Here is an 18,483-nt window from a genome sequence, read left to right on the forward strand (position 1 = left end):
AGATAATACCTACCGACCCCTATATATACCATTTTCTTTGCTACAAATATATACTGTTCTATGGTGGGCACCTCTATGCAAACCTACCCCAAGAGGCCACAGGAGCTCAGAGGCTGAGGAAAGAGACTGGCAAATCCAGCTTCTTACAAAGACACATTTTATAGGGACTTACAAACAGAAGCTTTGTCTCAAGCAGTGAGACACTGGGCCCCTACACTGTTATGGATCAGATGCAAGGCTTACATCCCAAGGGAATTTAACTAAGGGCAGGATTTCTGGTAAGAATGTATTTATGATAACATTAAAGTTGTTCTGACCTGAGGGCAGGATTTACATCAAAGTGCATGACAGCAGAAATTTAGAGACACTCCTGAAGCTGGGGTTGGTGAGAAGTCGGCATGGAGGATTAGCATTCACAGTGGAGCTGATTTAGCCTCCAAGCTTACCTATGACCAGGTTTAATTTATAAAGCAGGCCCAGTGAGAGATTAACAATAATAATTAAAAATAGAACAGTGATGTAATAATACTCAGAATGGCACACAATTTACAACTTATAATTTCTGGAATTTTTCTTTTTTTTTTTTTTTGAGAAGGGTCTCACTGTTGTCCAGGCTGGAGTGCAGTGGTGTGACCTCAGCTCACTATAACCTCTGCCTCCCGGGTTCAAGCGATTCTCCTGCCTCAGCCTCCTGAGTAGCTGGGATTACAGGTGCATACCACCATGCCCAGCTAATTTTTTTTTGTATTTTTAGTAGACACAGGGTTTCACCATGTTGGCCAGGCTGGTCTTGAACTCCTGACCTCATGATCCACCAGTCTCCACCTCTCAAAGTGCTAGGATCATAGGCATGAGCCACGGCACCTTACCTGTTTTGATTTTTTTTTTGAGATAAAGTCTTACTCTGTCACCCTGGCTGGAGTGTGGGGGCATGTGTTTAAATACTTTCCCCTATAAAACTGAGTTCATATAGTGATTAGTTGGAAAAACAAAGTCCCAAAATAACTGGCTTAAACAAGGCAGAAGTAATTTTTTGCTTTCTCATATAAAGTCCAAATCATGGCTCACTGCAGCCCTGACCTTCCAGGCTCAAGAGATTGTCCCACCTCAGCATCAAGAACACCTGGAACACAGGCACATGCCACCATGCCCAGCTAATATTTAAAAGTTTTTCTGTGAAGATGGGATCTTACTATGTTGCCCAGGCTGGTCTCAAACTCCTGGGCTCAAACATTTCTCTTTCCTCGCCTCCCAAAGTGCTAGGATTACAGGTGTGAGCACTGCACCCAGCCTCTAGGTATTTTCTAAAGCTCCTAGTGATTCTGATGTGCAGCTCAGGCTGACAGAGGAAAAAACTAGCTCCTGGAGGAAGGAACTGTGTCTGACTCATCTCTACATGCTCAGAGCCTGGCTCTGTGCTTGGCACATAGTGAGCACTCCACGAATGTTTGTGAAGGAACAGATGGGGAAAGTGCAAGAGCATAGGTGATTTCCCATGCAAGATGCAGGACACACACCTGAAGGGGGTGGCTTACCTCGATAGCATAGCAGAAGTCGGCGCCTGCTGTGACTGCCATCATTGACAAGAGTCCTGTGCCAGTGCCAATGTCAAGAACCAAGGCCTTCTGTCCTCTGTCCTTCACCCTGCTCACGGCAGCCCGGATACCTTGGTAGTACTTTACATTCTAAGAAGAAAGGGAGAAATGGCCGTCACTTACTACCAGTTATTCTAAGTAGAAAGGTGCTCTGTAAAGTTCTAGAGCAGGCATCCCCAAACTTTTTACACAGGAGGCCAGTTCACCGTCCCTCAGACCGTTGGAGGGCCGCCCCATACTGTGCTCCTCTCACTGACCACCAATGAAAGAGGTGCCCCTTCCTGAAGTGCGGCGGGGGGCCGGATAAATGGTCTTAAGGGGCTGCATGTGGCCCACGGGCCGTAGTTTGGGGACGCCTGTTCTAGAGTCACAGCTGGCAGCAGCAGTGCAAGTCAGAATCCTATGGCCTTTCTGGCCCCTGGCAGAACAGCACTGGCTGAGTTAGGCAGGCCTTGTGAGTCAGCCCTTTGCCTGTTATTAAGTGACTGTCCCTGCTCTACACTCTACTAAAAGTGATGCCAGCACCCTACAAACCATGTTCTCCTTTTTCCAGCTGTTAGGTACAGCCAATAGGGGGACCAATAGGGCAACTGCAAGGTAGGAGGACAGAGAAGGCTTCCTCTTTTCTGTAAGCTGCTGCTCTCATCAGGGTCCTCTCAGTAGGGGCAGTTGATTGCAGACTCCAGCTTCTCCCAGTGATCCTATAACCAGCTCCTTGGACAGTCCCACAGAGCTGCAGCTGCACAGGACCTCTCCTCAATGCTTATAGCTTCTGGAAACCCTAATCTTCTTGTTTAGTTTCTCAGCCCTAGGCAAGGTAACTGCTCCCTGCAATCTCTACCGCTAGGTTAAAGGGTTTTCCCATTTGCTTTCTAGCCCTCCCACAGCTGGGCGACCAGCGCCCTGTGTTAAAGCCCCTCTGCTGCGGTATGTAATGTGGCTTCGGTTTTCCTTTACCGACTCTAACCCAGAGAGCTTCCTTGTCTAAAAAGTATTTTCCCCTTCAGGAAATAACTTATTTGCCTCTTGAAGACTTTTAGTTCTGGTCTTTAGTAATGTAAACAGATACATCTTTCACCAGTCTGACTCAATAGACACAATGACCCTTCTGCTGAAAATAGCTAAAAATGATGGAAAAAATATGTGCAAATCTTTTAAATAGACTGATGACCTGCCAAATTAGTAAGAAATATTAACAGGTTATTAAAATTTAAGATATTTTGTTAAGTAACATTAGACAACTAATAAATAATTGGTTATCAAAAGGGCAATGTTGTTCTCTTACCAAAATGCAAAACAAGTTAGAAATCTTTTTTTTTTTTTTTTTTTTTTGAGATGGAGTTTCGCTCTTTATACCCAGGCTGGAGTGCAATGGCGCGATCTCGGCTCACCGCAACCTCTGCCTCCTGGGCTCAGGCAATTCTCCTGCCTCAGCCTCCTAAGTAGCTGGGATTACGGGCGCGTGCCACCGCGCCCAGCTAGTTTTTTGTCTTTTTTTTTAGTAGAGACGGGGTTTCGCTATGTTGACCAGGATGGTCTCGATCTCTCGACCTCGTGATCCACCCGCCTCGGCCTCCCAAAGTGCTGGGATTACAGGCTTGAGCCACCGCGCCCGGCCTAAGTTAGAAATCTTAATAACAGAAATACAACTAAAGAAAAAAAATGTTTTGAACATTGAGAAGTATACTTCTTTTTTTTTTTTTTTTTTTTTTTTTTTTTTGAGACGGAGTTTCGCCCTTGTTACCCAGGCTGGAGTGCAATGGCGCGATCTCGGCTCACCGCAACCTCCGCCTCCTGGGGTCAGGCAATTCTCCTGCCTCAGCCTCCTGAGTAGCTGGGATTACAGGCACGCACCACCATGCCCAGCTAATTTTTTGTATTTTTGGTAGAGACGGGGTTTCACCATGTTGACCAGGATGGTCTCGATCTCTCAACCTCGTGATCCACCCGCCTCGGCCTCCCAAAGTGCTGGGATTACAGGCTTGAGCCACCGTGCCCGGCAGAAGTATACTTCTAAACTCACTTAGGCAAAAGACTAAACTAGATTGGAATTAGAAAATATCTAGAACTGAATATTCTTTGAAATTACCTGGCCGGGTGCAGTGACTCACGCCTGTAATTCCAGCACTTTGGGAGGCCGAGGCGGGTGGATTTCCCAAGGCCAGGAGTTTGAGACCAGCCTGGCTAACACGGTGAAACCCCCGTCTCTACTAAAAATACAAAAACTTAGCCGGGCGTAGTGGTGCACACCTATAATCCCAGCTGCTCAGGAGGCGGAGACAGGAGAACAATTTTTTTAAGATAAAAGAAAATGATAAGCAGCATCCTCAATTGTAAACCAGGGATGGCACAGCCTTCACTTTAAGGATGCCATTAACGCCAGCCGCGGTGGCTCAAGCCTGTAATCCCAGCACTTTGGGAGGCCGAGGCGGGTGGATCACGAGGTCGAGAGATCGAGACCATCCTGGTCAACGTGGTGAAACCCCGTCTCTACTAAAAATACAAAAAACTAGCTGGGCGTGGTGGCGCGTGCCTGTAATCCCAGCTACTCAGGAGGCTGAGGCAGGAGAATTGCCTGAACCCAGGAGGCGGAGGTTGCGGTGAGCCGAGATTGCGCCATTGCACTCCAGCCTGGGTAACAAGAGTGAAAACTCCGTCTCAAAAAAAAAAAAAAAAAAAAAAGGATGCCATTAAATTAGCTGTCACTTTTCAATGACTCAGTTTTGAAGATACTACAGTGAAACTAGAACCCTTTTTGAAGGCATGTGGCAATATCTATCAAGAATCATACCTATGTTCATAACCCTAGACTATACCAAAGATACATGCATGGTAAATAAGCACATGAAAAGATATTTGATGGCCAGGTGCTTTGGCTCATATCTGTTATCCCAGTATTTTGGGAGTTCGAGGCAGGTGGATCACTTGACCTCAGTTCAAGACCAGCCTGGGCAATACAGTGAAACCCCATCTCTACAAAAAATACAAAAACTAGCCAAGCATGGTGGTTGCATGTAGTCCCAGCTATTGGGAAGGCTGAGGCTGGAGGATTGCTTAAGGCCAGGAAGTCAAGGCTGCAGTGGAGCTGAGATCACACTACTGCACTGGGTGACAGACCCTGTCTCAAAAAAAATAAAATTAAATTATAATTAAAAATAAAGAGGCCGGGCGCGGTGGCTCAAGCCTGTTATCCCAGCACTTTGGGAGGCCGAGGCGGGGGGATCACGAGGTGAAGAGATCGAGACCATCCTGGTCAACATGGTGAAACCCCGTCTCTACTAAAAATACAAAAAATTAGCTGGGCATGGTGGTGCGTGCCTGTAATCCCAGCTACTCGAGAGGCTGAGGCAGGAGAATTGCCTGAACCCAGGAGGCGGAGGTTGCGGTGAGCCGAGATCGCGCCATTGCACTCCAGCCTGGGTAAAAAGAGCGAAACTCCGTCTCAAAAAATAATAATAATTAAAAATAAAAATGAAAATTACAATGAAGGCCAGGCATAGGCGTGCCTGTGATCCCATCTACTTGGGAGGCTGAGGCAGGAGAACTGCTTGAACCCGGGAGGCAGAGATTGCAGTGAGCCAAGATCTCGCCACTGCACTCCAGCCTCGGTGACAGAGAGAGACTCCATCTCAAAAAAAAAAAAAATTTAGTTCACAGAAGCCCAGACGATGGTTGCTGCTGAGGGAGAGAAGAGGTATTGATTAGAGGATCTGATGTTTCAGTTAGACAGGATGAATAAGTTCTGGAGATCTACTGTACAGCATGGTGAACTATAGTTAATAATGCACACTTAAAAATTACTAAGTGAGGCCAGGCACGGTGGTTCAAGCCTGTAATCCCAGCACTTTGGGAGGCCGAGGCGGGTGGATCACAAGGTCAAGAGATCGAGACCATCCTGGTCAACATGGTGAAACCCCGTCTCTACTAAAAATACAAAAAAGTAGCTGGGCATGGTGGCACGTGCCTGTAATCCAAGCTACTCAGGAGGCTGAGGCAGGAGAATTGCCTGAACCCAGGAGGCAGAGGTTGCGGTGAACCGAGATTTCGCCATTGCACTCCAACCTGGGTAACAAGAGCGAAACTCCGTCTCAAAAAAAAAAAAATTACTAAGTGAGGCCAGGAGTGGTGGCTCATGTCTGTGATCCCAGCACTTTGGTAGGCTGAGGTGGGCAGATCACCTGAGGTCAGAAGTTCAAGACCAGCCTGACAAACACAGTGAAACCCCATCTCTACCAAACACAACATTAGCCGGGCGTGGTGGCGCATGCCTATAATCCCAGCTACTCGGGAGGCTGAGGCAGGAAAATCCCTTGAACCTGGGAAGCGGAGGTTGGGGTGAGCCGAGATCGAGCCACTGCACTCCAGCCTGGGCAACAAGAGCAAAACTCCGTCTCAAAAACAAACAAACAAAAAATTACTAAGTGAAGCTGAGCAACGTGGCTCACGCCTATAATCCCAGCACTTTGGGAGGCCGAGCTGGGTGGATCATGAGGTCAAGAGATCAAGACCAACCTGGCAACACAGTGAAACCTTGTCTCTGTGAAAAATACAAAAATTAGCTGAGTGTGATGGCATACACCTGTAGTCCCAGCTACTCCGGAGGCTGAGGCAGGAGAATTGCTTGAACCTGGGAGCCAGAGGTCGCAGTGAGCCAAGATTGCACCACTGCACTCCAGCCTAGTAAGAGTGAGACTCTGTCTCAAAAAAAAAATTACTGAGTAGATCTTAAATATTCTCACCATACACAATAATGTATAAGGTGACAGATATGTTAATTAGCTTGATTTAATCATTTTACACCATATACATACACAATTTTTGTCAATTCTATCCTGATAAAGCTGAGAGATTGAAAAGAAAAAAAAAAAAAAACAGAGCCAGAAGTAGGACTCAGCCTCCCAACTGATTTCCTGACCACTACACCATACTGCCTCTCTGTATCATATTAACATCATGACTCTCAGGGATTTGTAACCTTCTTGTAATCCAAGACTTCAAAACACCCCACATTAAGAGAATAGTTTCCTTTGACACTTACTCTGTCTTTGTCATGTAGCATATCTGCATAGGATGACCTAAAAAACAAAAAATGACAGGTAACCTTTACATGATATACATCAACACATAAAAGTATTCACACATACCTGAACAGAACAAACGTGTCATGTATTTTAAACTATTTTTGGGTTTCCATGCCTCAGCCTCCCAGGTAGCTGGGAATACAGGCACTTGCCACCATGCCTGGCTAATTTTTATATTTTCAGTAGAGATGGGGTTTCACCATGTTGGCCAGGCTGGTGTCGAATTCCTGACCTCAAGTGACTACCTGCCTCGGCCTCTCCAAGTGCTGGGATTACAGGCATGAGCCACTGTGCCTGGCCTATTTTTTATTTATTTATTTATTTATTTATTTATTTATTTATTTATTTATTTTTAGAAACACGGTCTTACTATGTCAAGCAGGCTGGAGTGCAGTGGCTATGAACAGCCTCAATCACTGAGCACCACAGCCTTGAACTCCTTAGCTCAAGAGAACCTCTTGCCTCAGCTCCAAAACAGCTAGAACTACAAGCACCCATCACTGCACCTGGCCATTTTATTTTAATAGTTTTAAGATGTTATTGCCTAGTGCTGCAGAAAAAAAGTCTCAGAGACAGATGTTCTCAGACCTAAAAATGCTCCAGTAGTTTGCCCTGTCACAGTAATTCCACAGCCACTAGCATCCTGATCTTGTTATAAGTTATACATTTTCCTCCTCAGGAAAAACTCAGACTCAGTCTGCCTAATACTTAACCTAACCTTGCATACATCTGTGCCTGCAGATAACCACTGATGTTAACACTAGGGAGAACAGCTGAGGAAGGAGATGCACTCACATACACCCACTGTTTATGTGACAGGTATCCCACTTGGCATGTTTACTTAACATCATCATGGAAAACTAAGAGTTCACCAATACTGTACTAAAGTCACTTTTCCATATTTCCTACTACAGTAATTCACACATCTGAAAACCCTCAGGCAGGGTCTGGATCAGCACCGAGAACTAGGCAGCCCCTCCCACGCTTTCTGGGAATTGCAGGAGACAGCTAAGGCACTCACACTAAAACAGAAGCCCTCCAGGCCTGGGTCAACACCAGAATCACTAGAAAGCTTATTTGAAACGCAGAGTCCCAGAACACAGACACACTGTGTGTGTAAAAACCAGGTTCTTGCTAGGCATGTTCGCTCACGCCTGTAATCCCAGCACTTTGGGAGGCAAAGGCGAGCAAATCACCTGAGGTCAGGAGTTCGATACCAAGTTGGCCAACATGGTGAAATCTCATCTCTACTATACTACAAAAATTAGCTGGGCATGGTGGCACATACCTGTAATCCCAGCAAAAAACAACAAAAAAAAAAACACACAAAAGCACGATTCTTTGTTCTCATGGCACATCAAGGTTTTATATCTCAAGCCAGCTAAAGATGCCTAGCTGAAACGTAGTCCTTTCTACCTCTGCCCACTTTTTATTTTATTTATTTTTTTGAGGTGGAGTCTCACTCTGTGGTACAGGTTGGAGTACAGTGGAGCGATCTCGGCTCACTGCGACCTCTGCCTCTCAGTTATTCAAGCAATTCTCCTGCCTCAGCCTCCCCAGTAGCTGGGATTATAGGCGCGTGCCACCACAACTGGCTGAATTTTGTATTTTTAGTAGAGACAGGGTTTTACCATTTTGGTCAGGCTGGTCTCGAACTCCTTACCTCATGATCCACCCGCTTCAGTCTCCCAATGTGCTGGGATTTCAGGTGTGAGCTACTGAGTCTGGCCTGGATGTTATTTTCTGAGTGACTGAGACACTAAACAGGAGAGAAAAGACTGGATTGCATTTTCAAACACTCACCAAGAGCAGTGTGGAAGAGAGCTGGAGGAGAAGAGAGCATCTGAGGATACTGCAGTCTCAGAGCAGAGGCAGCAGAGGAGAGGGAGACGAGACAGCTCAAGAGAGCTTGAGTTTGGTTACTCACTAGATGTGATGGACGGAGAGAGAAGATTCAAGAAGCACCAAGACTTCTGGTTAGAATGACAAAGTAGAGGGGAGGCAAGGGAGAACCCAGGAGGAAAGTATGGTATGGGGGAGAGGAACACGATGGAGGTTAGGTGTTTCAGTTTGGACACCTATATAGAGCTGCCAATGACAGGTAGAATTCTGGGTCTGGAGACAGAATTTGCAGTTGTTAGAATTGAAACCGGGAGAGGTTGCAGTCTCTCAGTGGGGTGTGGAATGCGAAAGGTAGAGGGCTGAAGAAGGAATCCTGGAATAGCTAAGGAGGCAAAAGGAGAAGGGTGGGAGAGATGGCCAGTGTGGAAAGGAAGAAAGAGGAAGTGTCAAGCAGAGTCAGAGGCACTGGGAAGTCCTGGATGCTAATGACTGTCATCAGCAGCAGGAGTGAGCAAGTAGTGGTTACCGAGAGTGATGTCAACAGGTAAAACCCCATCTCTACAAAAATTAGCCAGGCGTGATGGCAAGTGTTTGTCATCCCAGCTACCCAGGAGGCTGAGGCAGGAGAATTGCTTGAACCTGGGAGGTGGAGGCTGCACTGAGCCAAGATTACGCCACTGCACTCCAGCCCGGGCAACAGAGCAAGACTCTGTCTTAACAACAACAAAACAAGAAAATAAAGTCCAAAACGTTTAGAAATATTTTAAGTGGCCATGTGCGGTAGCTCATACCTGTAATCCCAGCACTTTGGGAGGTCCAGGCGGTCAGATCACAAGATCAGGAGATCAAGACCATCCTGGCCAACACGGTGAAACCTCATCTCTAATAAAAATACAAAAATTAGCTGGGCGTGGTGGCACGCGCCTGTAATCCCAGCTACTTGGGAGGCTGAGGCAGCCTCCAAATCACTTGACGCAGGGAGTCAGAGGTTGCAGTGAGCTGAGAATGTGCCAATGCACTCCAGCATCAATGACAGAGCGAGCGAGACTCCACCTCAAAAAAAAAAAAAAAAAAAAAGAAATATTTTAAGCTCTTATTCTGTACCAGACACTGTATTACCTTTAATCATTAATTGTATTATACTGTGAGATAATGTATTATTATATTGAAGTATATATTATTTTATATTAAGGCTCAGAGAAGTAACTTGGCCAAGAGAGTAGAGAAGTGGCAGAGCTTGGACTTAAACTCAAGTTCCTCTTCCTGCATTTTGCTACTACCCTTTACAAAATGACCCTGCTGCCGGGCGCGGTGGCTCAAGCCTGTAATCCCAGCACTTTGGGAGGCCGAGGCGGGTGGATCACAAGGTCAAGAGATCAAGACCACCCTGGTCAACATGGTGAAACCCCGTCTCTACTAAAAATACAAAAAATTAGCTGGGCATGGTGGCGCGTGCCTGTAATCCCAGCTACTCAGGAGGCTGAGGCAGGAGAATTGCCTGAACCCAGGAGGCGGAGGTTGCGGTGAGCCGAGATCGCGCCATTGCCTGGGTAACAAGAGCGAAACTCTGTCTCAAAAAAAAAAAAAAAAAAAAATGACCCTGCCTACGATTTCAGCAACCTCTCTCTCTCTCTTACCATAACCCTACTTTTGTACCACACTCCAGCCATGCTAAACTGCTAGCTGCTCCCCAAACTGCCCCATCTGTTTTTGGTGTTTTTTCTGTTTTTTGTTTGTGAGACAGAGTTTTACTATATTGCCCAGGCTGGACCCGAACTCTTGGGAACAAGCAATCCTCCTGCCTTGGCCTCCCAAGTGGCTGGGACCACAGGTGTGAGCCACTGCACCCAGCCACAAACTGGCTTATCTGAAAGCTTACATGGAATCCCTGCTGCTCAGACTTCAACTTCTCTTCCTATAGAATTGAGATATTATTCAAACATTACCTCACATCCCAAGTCCAGCTAGTTCTTGTTGCTTCCATGAGTTTTTGTGCCCATTTACACCTTTATCTCACTGTGCTGTAAAAAAAAATTTTTTTTTTTTTTGAGACAGTCTTACTCTGTTACCTGGGCTAGAGTGCAGTGGCACAATCTTGGGCTCATTGCAACCTCACCTCTCAAGTTCAAGTGATTCTCCTGCCTCAGCCTCCCAAGTAGCTGGGATGACAGGCACGCGCCACCAAGCCCAGCTAATTTTTATATCTTTATTAGAGACGGGGTTTCATCGTGTCGGCCAGGATGGTCTTGATCTCGCGACCTTGTGATCTGCCCACCTCGGCCTCCCAAAGTGCTGGGATTATAGGCATGAGCCACCTTGCCTGGCCTTTATAATGTAATTTTTTTTTTTTTTTTTTTTGAGATGAAGTCTCGCTCTGTCTTCCAGGCTGGAGTACAGTGGCACAATCTCAGCTTACTACAACCTCCACCTCCCAAGTTCAGGGGATTCTCCTGCCTCAGCATCCCAAGTAACTGGGACTACAGGGCGCCCGCCACTATGCCCGGCTAATTTTTGTATTTTTAGTAGAGATGGAATTTCACATATTGGCCAAGCTGGTTTTGAACTCCTGACCTTTTGATCCACCTCAGCCTCCCAAAGTGCTGGGATTACAAGCAAGAGCCAATGTGCCTGGCCTGTGCTGTAATTTTTTATGTGCCTGTCTCTTCCACAAAACTGTAGGGTCCTTGAAGATGAGAACAGGATCTTCTTCATCTTGGTATTCACAGCCTTAGCACAATGATCGCACACCAAATGCACTTAACGATTGCTACATTAACAACTCACATACTTTTAAATGTTTCTTCTAAGGAGGAAAAAAAGCATTTTCAGCTGGGCACAGTGGCTCACGCCTATAATCCCAGCACTTTGGGAGGCCAAGGTGGGCAGATCACCTAAGTTCAGGAGTTCAAGACCAGCCTGGCCAACATGGTGGAACCCTATCTCTACTAAAAAGACAAAAGATTTCAGTGAATCATATCCTTAAAAAAAAAAAAAGTAAAAACACACACAAAAGATTAGCCAGGTGTGATGGCAGGTGCCTGTAATTCTACCTACTCAGGAGGCCGAGACAGGAAAATCGCTTGAACCCGGGAGATGGAGATTGCAATGAGCTGAGATTGCACCACAGCACTCCAGCCTGGGCAACAGAGCAAGGCTGAGTATCAAAAAAAAAAAAAAAAAAAAAAAAAAAAAAAAAAAAAGGTATATTTTTTTTTTCATTCAAAAGAATTTAACCATATGAGGATGAACCTGTCACCATTTCAGTGAGGCAAGTAAATGATTCAACTTCATCAACACTACTACTGAGCCTTGGGTTTCCTTTGTTCCACTAAACAGATGCTGAGGCACTGCTAAGGCTACTACAAAATGTCTGACGCTCCAAACAGGCATGACTTTGCCTAACTGTCACATACACCTACCTGGCTGAGCAGATTTGCTCAGGACCAACACCCAGCCCTCATCACAAGCACTGGGTTAGAGCCTAGCCCATGCTCAGATTGGATCCCAAGGCATCTGCTTTGGGATCAAGTGCCCCACCCAGGTGCAGCCTGCTGTAAACCAACCCAGTACCTTGCAATCTCCTGGTGATAATCGTAGTGTTCGTCCTCCTCCACCCACTCCACAGACCCCGTGGTAGGATTCGCCCGACTGCAGAAGATCTTCATGATGCCCATCAGCTCCCAGTTTTAGCACAGAAAAGCAGCCTCACCAGTTCTTGTGGACAAGTCTGATGGTCAGAAACCTATTAACATTAGAAGGAAATAGGAGGTGTATAAATAAACAAATATAAAAAAAAAAAATCTGCTTTTCCTAAGTCAGCGCTCACCAAGGAGAAAGCCATGTTCAGTTCGAGCGCCAAGATCGTGAAGCCCAATGGTGAGAAGCCAGATGAGTTCAAGTCTGGCATCTCCCAGGCTCTTCTGGAGCTGGAGATGAACTCGGACCTCAAGGCTCAGCTCAGGGAGCTGAATATTACGGCAGCCAAGGAGATTGAAGTTGGTGGTGGCCGGAAAGCTATCATAATCTTTGTTCCTGTTCCTCAACTAAAATCTTTCCAGAAAATCCAAGTCCAGCTAGTACGTGAATTGGAGAAAAAGTTCAGTGGGAAGCATGTTGTCTTTATTGCTCAGAGGAGAATTCTGCCTAAGCCAATTTGAAAAAGCCGTACAAAAAATAAACAAAAGCGTCCCAGGAGCTGTACACTGACAGCTGTGCACGATGCAATCCTTGAGGACCTGGTCTTCCCAAGTGAAATTGTGGGCAAGAGAATCCACGTGAAACTGGATGGCAGCCAGCTTATAAAGGTTCATTTGGACAAAGCACAGCAGAACAATGTGGAACACAAGGTTGAAACTTTTTCTGGTGTCTATAAGAAGCTTGGGCAAGGATGTTAATTTTGAATTTCCAGAGTTTCAATTGTAAACAGAATGACTAAATAAAAAATATATTCACAGTTAAAAAAAAAAAAAATCCGTTAACAACTTATAATGCCCCGAAATGTGGAAGGGGAAGGAGAGACAAAAAGGGGGGGGAAAAATCGAGAAATTGACAGAAATATCAAAGCCACTGACAGTATTTGTTAATCAATATTTAAATGTGTTCAGCAGGAGTCACTTGGTTTTATATTCGGCCTATAACATTAAAAAACTGCAACAGATTCGTACGGAGGTCTGGAAACTTCAGCAGGCTTCAGTGCATCCAAAAGGGTCCAATGAACCTCACAGGTTCATCTAGGTGCAGCCCTCAAGGCTAGGAAGAGGAGAAGAGATGAGGTGGTGGTAAAGAAGTGCCACCCATACTGCCTTAGTATACTGAACACTTAGCTTAAGGAAAAATATGAAGATAGAGCAAGTCAAACCAGGAAAACTTTCATGTAAACAATAAATCACAGTCACACATAAACCTAAAAACGGATAATCCCAGGAATATAACGATGAGCAAAAACAGTGAATCACACCACATATGCAATATGATTCCATTTCTATGATATTTATAGCTAAGCAAAATGGAACAATACATTCTTCAGGCATCACTAAAAAGCATAGTAGGGAATCAGGACAGTTCACATCTAAGAGACAAGGGAAAGAGATGCGATCAAGGAGAGGTACACAGCAGACTTCAAAAGTATTGTTCTTTTTCTTAAATTGGGCGGTGGAAACACACATGTTCATGATATTAGCATTCTTTTTCATTTTTTTTTTTGAGACTGCGTTTCGCTCTTGTTACCCAGGCTGGAGTGCAATGGCGTGATCTCAGCTCACCGCAACCTCCGCCTCCCAGGTTCAGGCAATTCTCCTGCCTCAGCCTCCTGAGTAGCTGGGATTACAGGCATGCACCACCATGCCCAGCTGATTTTTTGTATTTTTAGTAGAGATGGGGTTTCACCATGTTGACTAGGATGGTCTCGATCTCTTGACCTCATGATCCACCCGCCTCGGCCCCCCAAAGTGCTGGGATTACAGGCTTGAGCCACCGCACCCGGCCGATATTAGCATTCTTTCTACTTTTTTTTTTTTTTTTTTAAAGAGATGGGGTCTGGTTTTGTTGCCCAGGCTGAACTCAAACTCCTGGGCTCAAACATTCTTCCTGCCTAAGCCACCCCCGTAACTGGGACTACAAGTGAGTGCCCTACACCCAGCTAAAATGAGCATTTTTTATACTTCATTTTTTTTTTTAGTGATTACTTCTTATCTATTCAAATTTTAATTTTAAAAACAATTTTTAAAAACCTTTCTCCATCTAAAAAAATTTTGCTTCAAATAAATAAAATGTCACCAGATTCACATCTTGTATGGCCTGTCTCCGCAAAGAGATCTATTTCTGGGAGGCAGAGAAACACCACCCACCACTCAAAGTCTAAAGGCACTCCTCTGCAGGTGTGGGCTCTCCCAACACCCACCCCCTTACCATTCAGAAAACAATAGGTGTTCTATACTGCGCTTCCTTTCTTGTTAAACACTGGTGCATCTTCAGGAAACCTTAGAAAGAATGCCTACTCTACAGATCCCTAAACTTTCCTATGGCTTTTTATTGGCCAGAGTTTTTTTCTTTTGAAGTTACCTAGAGTAAGTAAACATGGAATTCTTACACAAGTAGATGAGAAACAGGCTGGGTGCGGTGGCTCACACCTGCAATCCCAGCACTTTGGGAGGCCAAGGCAGGCAGGTCACCTGAAGCCAGGAGTTCCAAGACCAGCCTGGCCATTATGGCGAAACCCCCATCTCTATTAAAAATACAAAAATTAACGGCCGGGCGCGGTGGCCCAAGCCTGTAATCCCAGCACTTTGGGAGGCCGAGGCAGGTGGATCACAAGGTCAAGAGATCGAGACCATCCTGGTTAACATGGTGAAACCCCGTCTCTACTAAAAATACAAAAAATTAGCTGGGCATGGTGGCGCGTGCTTGTAATCCCAGCTACTCAGGAGGCTGAGGCAGGAGAATTACCTGAACCCAGGAGGCGGAGGTTGCGGTGAGCCGAGATCGTGCCATTGCACTCCAGCCTGGGTAACGAGAGCGAAACTCCATCTCAAAAAAACAAAAACAAAAACAAAAACAAAAATTAGCCAGGCATGGTGGCGCACACCTGAATTCCCAGCTACTCAGGAGGCTCAGGCAGGAGAATCGCTTGAACCCGGGAGGCAAAGGTTGCAGTGAGCCGAGATCACACCACTGTACCGACGGAGTAAGACTCCATCCAAAAAACAAAAAAAGCAAATAGATGAGAAACAATCTTCCCTGAACAAATGCAGGTAGGCAGTCACTGACCTGGTTCAAAGCAGACAATCTGTCCAGGTAAAACTCTCCTTCTAAAACCCTGGCATACCTATCTTCTAGTCTAATGGTTTTCAAACTTTCTGATAACCCCAGTAAGAAATATACTTCACAGTGAGACTCAATACACACACCTGCATATATGCATATAAATAAAAGTTCCACAAAATAATACTGATTTCCTATGAACAAGGCCCTCTGATATGCTCTATTTCATTTTCACTGTTTTTAAGAGATGGAATCTCCCTGCTGTCCAGGCTGGAGCGCAGTGGCTATTCACAGGCATGATCGTCCCACTGAACTACAGCCTTGAACTCCTAGACTCAAGCGATCCTCCTACATCAGCCTCCTAGGTAGCTAGATTACCAGCATGTACCACGGTATCCAGCTTCACTTTTACTTGCTGGTCAGGACCCATTAACAGGTTGCAACCTGCAGCTTAACAGCATTGCTATAATCCACTCTATCTCGTGTACTAACACTTATTTTGCAGATAGAATATCTAGAACTATCAGAATCTGTAATGTGTATTAGAAAACTGTGTCCAACAAATGCTGGAGAAAGAAATGGCCATTTCTGGCTGAATGTTCATGGAAGGCTTAAAAGGTGGATTCGACTGAGGCAGGAGGAGAAGCGGGGTAGGTGGAGGGAGAAGGCATTTCATTTGATTAGAAAGGCTTGGATAATCATGCACATTGAATCAATCAGTTTGGCTGAAGTAAAACTGAACCAGGTGTCAAACATGTCAATAGAATCCATATGGTGAAGTCCTGAAATACTAATCCTGTGGTCCATGTGGAATCAATCCTGAAGTCACTTAAAGGTTAAGAGTGATCCTTTTGTAGTTCATAAGCGTGATGACAGGGTGTTCACGCACCTGTGTCAGATGTGCCTCCCACAAACCTTTACCCATCTGAAGCAGAGTTAAAAACAGTAAAAAACTTTATAGAATTCCTTTCTTGTCTGTGATGCTGCTGAGTCTAAAACCAGGACAACAGTGTCTTTGCAAAACCTGGAAACCGGTTAGGTATGGTGGTGGCTCATGCCTGTAATCCCAGCACTTTGGGAGACCGAGGCTGGTGGATCACTTGAGGTCAGGAGTTCAAAGACCAGCCTGGCCAAAAAGGCGAAACCCCATCTCTACTAAAAATACAAAAAATTAGCTGGGGCGTGGTGGCACGCACCTGTAATCCCTGCTACTTGGGGAGGCTGAGGCAGGAGAATTGCTTCAACCTGGGAGGTGGAGGATGCAGTGAGCCAAGATCGTGCCACTGCACTACAGCCTGGGCTACAGAGCAAGATTCTGTCTCAAAACAAACAAGAAGAAACGCAAACAAACCTGAAACTATGTCTTGTGTTAACAATTTTATGAAGGCATGAACCTCTTCCGGTGGGCAGTACACACCTTATATGGCTAAATGCCCTCATCCATTATTATTTGTCCTCTCCCAGAAGGAGCCTACACTACAGATTCAGAAGATATTCTCTGACCCTCTCCTCATTCTCCAAGAGTTGTAAACTCACATGGTCATTTACAAGGAGGAAACAGAAACCACCATGCCAAGCCGTAATTGTATTAACAGTCAGACTGCAGAGCAGATGGTCCATTCAATCACTCAAAATGTATTCTCTAGGGATGGTGGCTCACACCTGTGATCCCAGAGCTTTTGGAGGCCTAGGTGCAAGGATCTCTTGAGTCTAGCCATTCCAGACCAGCCTGCACAACAGAGTGAGACCGCGTTCTCTACAAAAAATAAAAAAATTAATTAGGCCAAATGGCCTGCGCCTGTGGTATCAGTTACTCCCAGCTACTCAGGAGGCTGAGGTAAGAGAATCACTAGAGTCCGGAAGGCGGAGGTTGCAGTGAGCCCAGATGGTGCCAGTGAACTCCAGCCTGGGTGACAGAGTGAGCCCCTGTCTTGAAAAAACAAACAAAAAATATATATATACACACACACACACAATTAAGTATGCATATATTAAAATTAATAATTAGCCGAGTGTAGTGGTGCGTGCTTGTAGTCTCAGCTACTCGGGAGTCTGAGATGAGAGGATCGCTTGAGCCCAGGAGGTCAAGGCTGCAGTGAGCCTTGATCACACCACTGCACTCAGCCTAGGCAGCAAAGTGAGAGAGTCTGTCTCGAAAAAATAACTAAATTTATTAAATACCACGCACTGTATTAGGGACTGGAGCCACCACCACAAACTAGAGCTTAGACTCTAATGACAGAGTAACACAAATTACAGACTCCATGAATGCAAGAAATACACAGAGCGCTGTAGAGAGTGAACACCAAGGTTACAGAAGAACTTTCTGAGGAAGGCAGCATTTGAGACCTACAAAACAGACCAGGATAAAAATTGGGGAAGAGGTTTTACACGTCAGGAATCCTTACCCCAACTTTCCCAAGAGAAAGCCCTAAGGTAGAAAGAACTAGGTGCATAAGCAAAATGTGCCAAAAGCCTGTTCGACCGAAGCACTTTTGCAGAAGCCCACTCCTCATCTTCTATCACATCTTATGCTCAATCAAGCTGGGCCTTGTCGAATTCTGAAAGGCGTTCGGATTTTGTTCTAAAAGCAGTGGGAGCCACTCAAGGGTTTTAAGCAGAAGCATATCTACACTGGGTGTACGCTTTTACAGGACCACTCTAGCTGGCGTGTAGTGAATACACGATTCTCCAATTACTCAGAACACAGTGAGTGGGAAAGATCTCAGCAAGTCGGTCAATCAAGAGAATCATGGCCCAGTTACGGGGTGCGATGCTTGGAGCTATTGCGGTCTCTGGCTGAGAGGAGGCGCCAAGCACAAGTACTGCGACCCAGCTCCGCGAGCGGCAAGCACCCGACTGGACTGCAGAGCCGGGGCTCAGCCTGGAAGCCTGCTCTCCTGCAGGTCAGGGTGCTCCGAGTCTCCCCACTCGGACTCTAGAAAAGTCCCCAGAGTCCAAGTACGCCCACGCCAGGCTCCTCTGCCGAAGCCCTGGTGCTGAGGACATGATGCTGGCTGCACCCCGAACTCCAAAGCGACTCCACCTTCCCAGCACACCCAGCGCCTCACCCGCCGCGGAAACTCCTCTGTTCGCCTCCGCTGCTATCACCATTTCGCCGCGGCCAGCGCGCGAAGCGGCACTCCGGCTGCGCGCGAAGACTGTGCGGGTCACGCGTCCCAAGGCGGAACTGGAAGGCTATCCCA

At 45.9% G+C, this 18,483-nt stretch overlaps 1 protein-coding gene and 2 pseudogenes across 1 annotated transcript in view; 2 read left to right on the forward strand and 1 right to left on the reverse strand.

Moving 5' to 3' along the window:
- The window catches only part of PRMT7 (protein arginine methyltransferase 7), a 54,685-nt gene extending 36,205 nt beyond the window's left edge, over positions 1-18,480 (reverse strand). The window contains exons 1-4 of the mRNA XM_003936327.4: positions 18,349-18,480; positions 12,089-12,260; positions 6,634-6,670; positions 1,536-1,685 (exon numbers count right to left, since the gene is read on the reverse strand). Of these exons, the coding sequence (XP_003936376.4) occupies positions 1,536-1,685; positions 6,634-6,670; positions 12,089-12,192 (291 nt within the window). The 5' untranslated portion in view covers positions 12,193-12,260; positions 18,349-18,480. The remainder of the gene's footprint in view (positions 1-1,535; positions 1,686-6,633; positions 6,671-12,088; positions 12,261-18,348) is intronic.
- On the forward strand, positions 12,308-12,965 carry LOC101041038 (small ribosomal subunit protein eS7-like; annotated as a pseudogene).
- Positions 16,123-16,208, forward strand: LOC120362294 (small nucleolar RNA U13; annotated as a pseudogene).
- Positions 18,481-18,483: the final 3 nt, after the last annotated feature.

The sequence above is a fragment of the Saimiri boliviensis genome, chromosome 1 (genome assembly GCF_048565385.1).
Source record: "Saimiri boliviensis isolate mSaiBol1 chromosome 1, mSaiBol1.pri, whole genome shotgun sequence".
NCBI lineage: Eukaryota > Metazoa > Chordata > Mammalia > Primates > Cebidae > Saimiri > Saimiri boliviensis.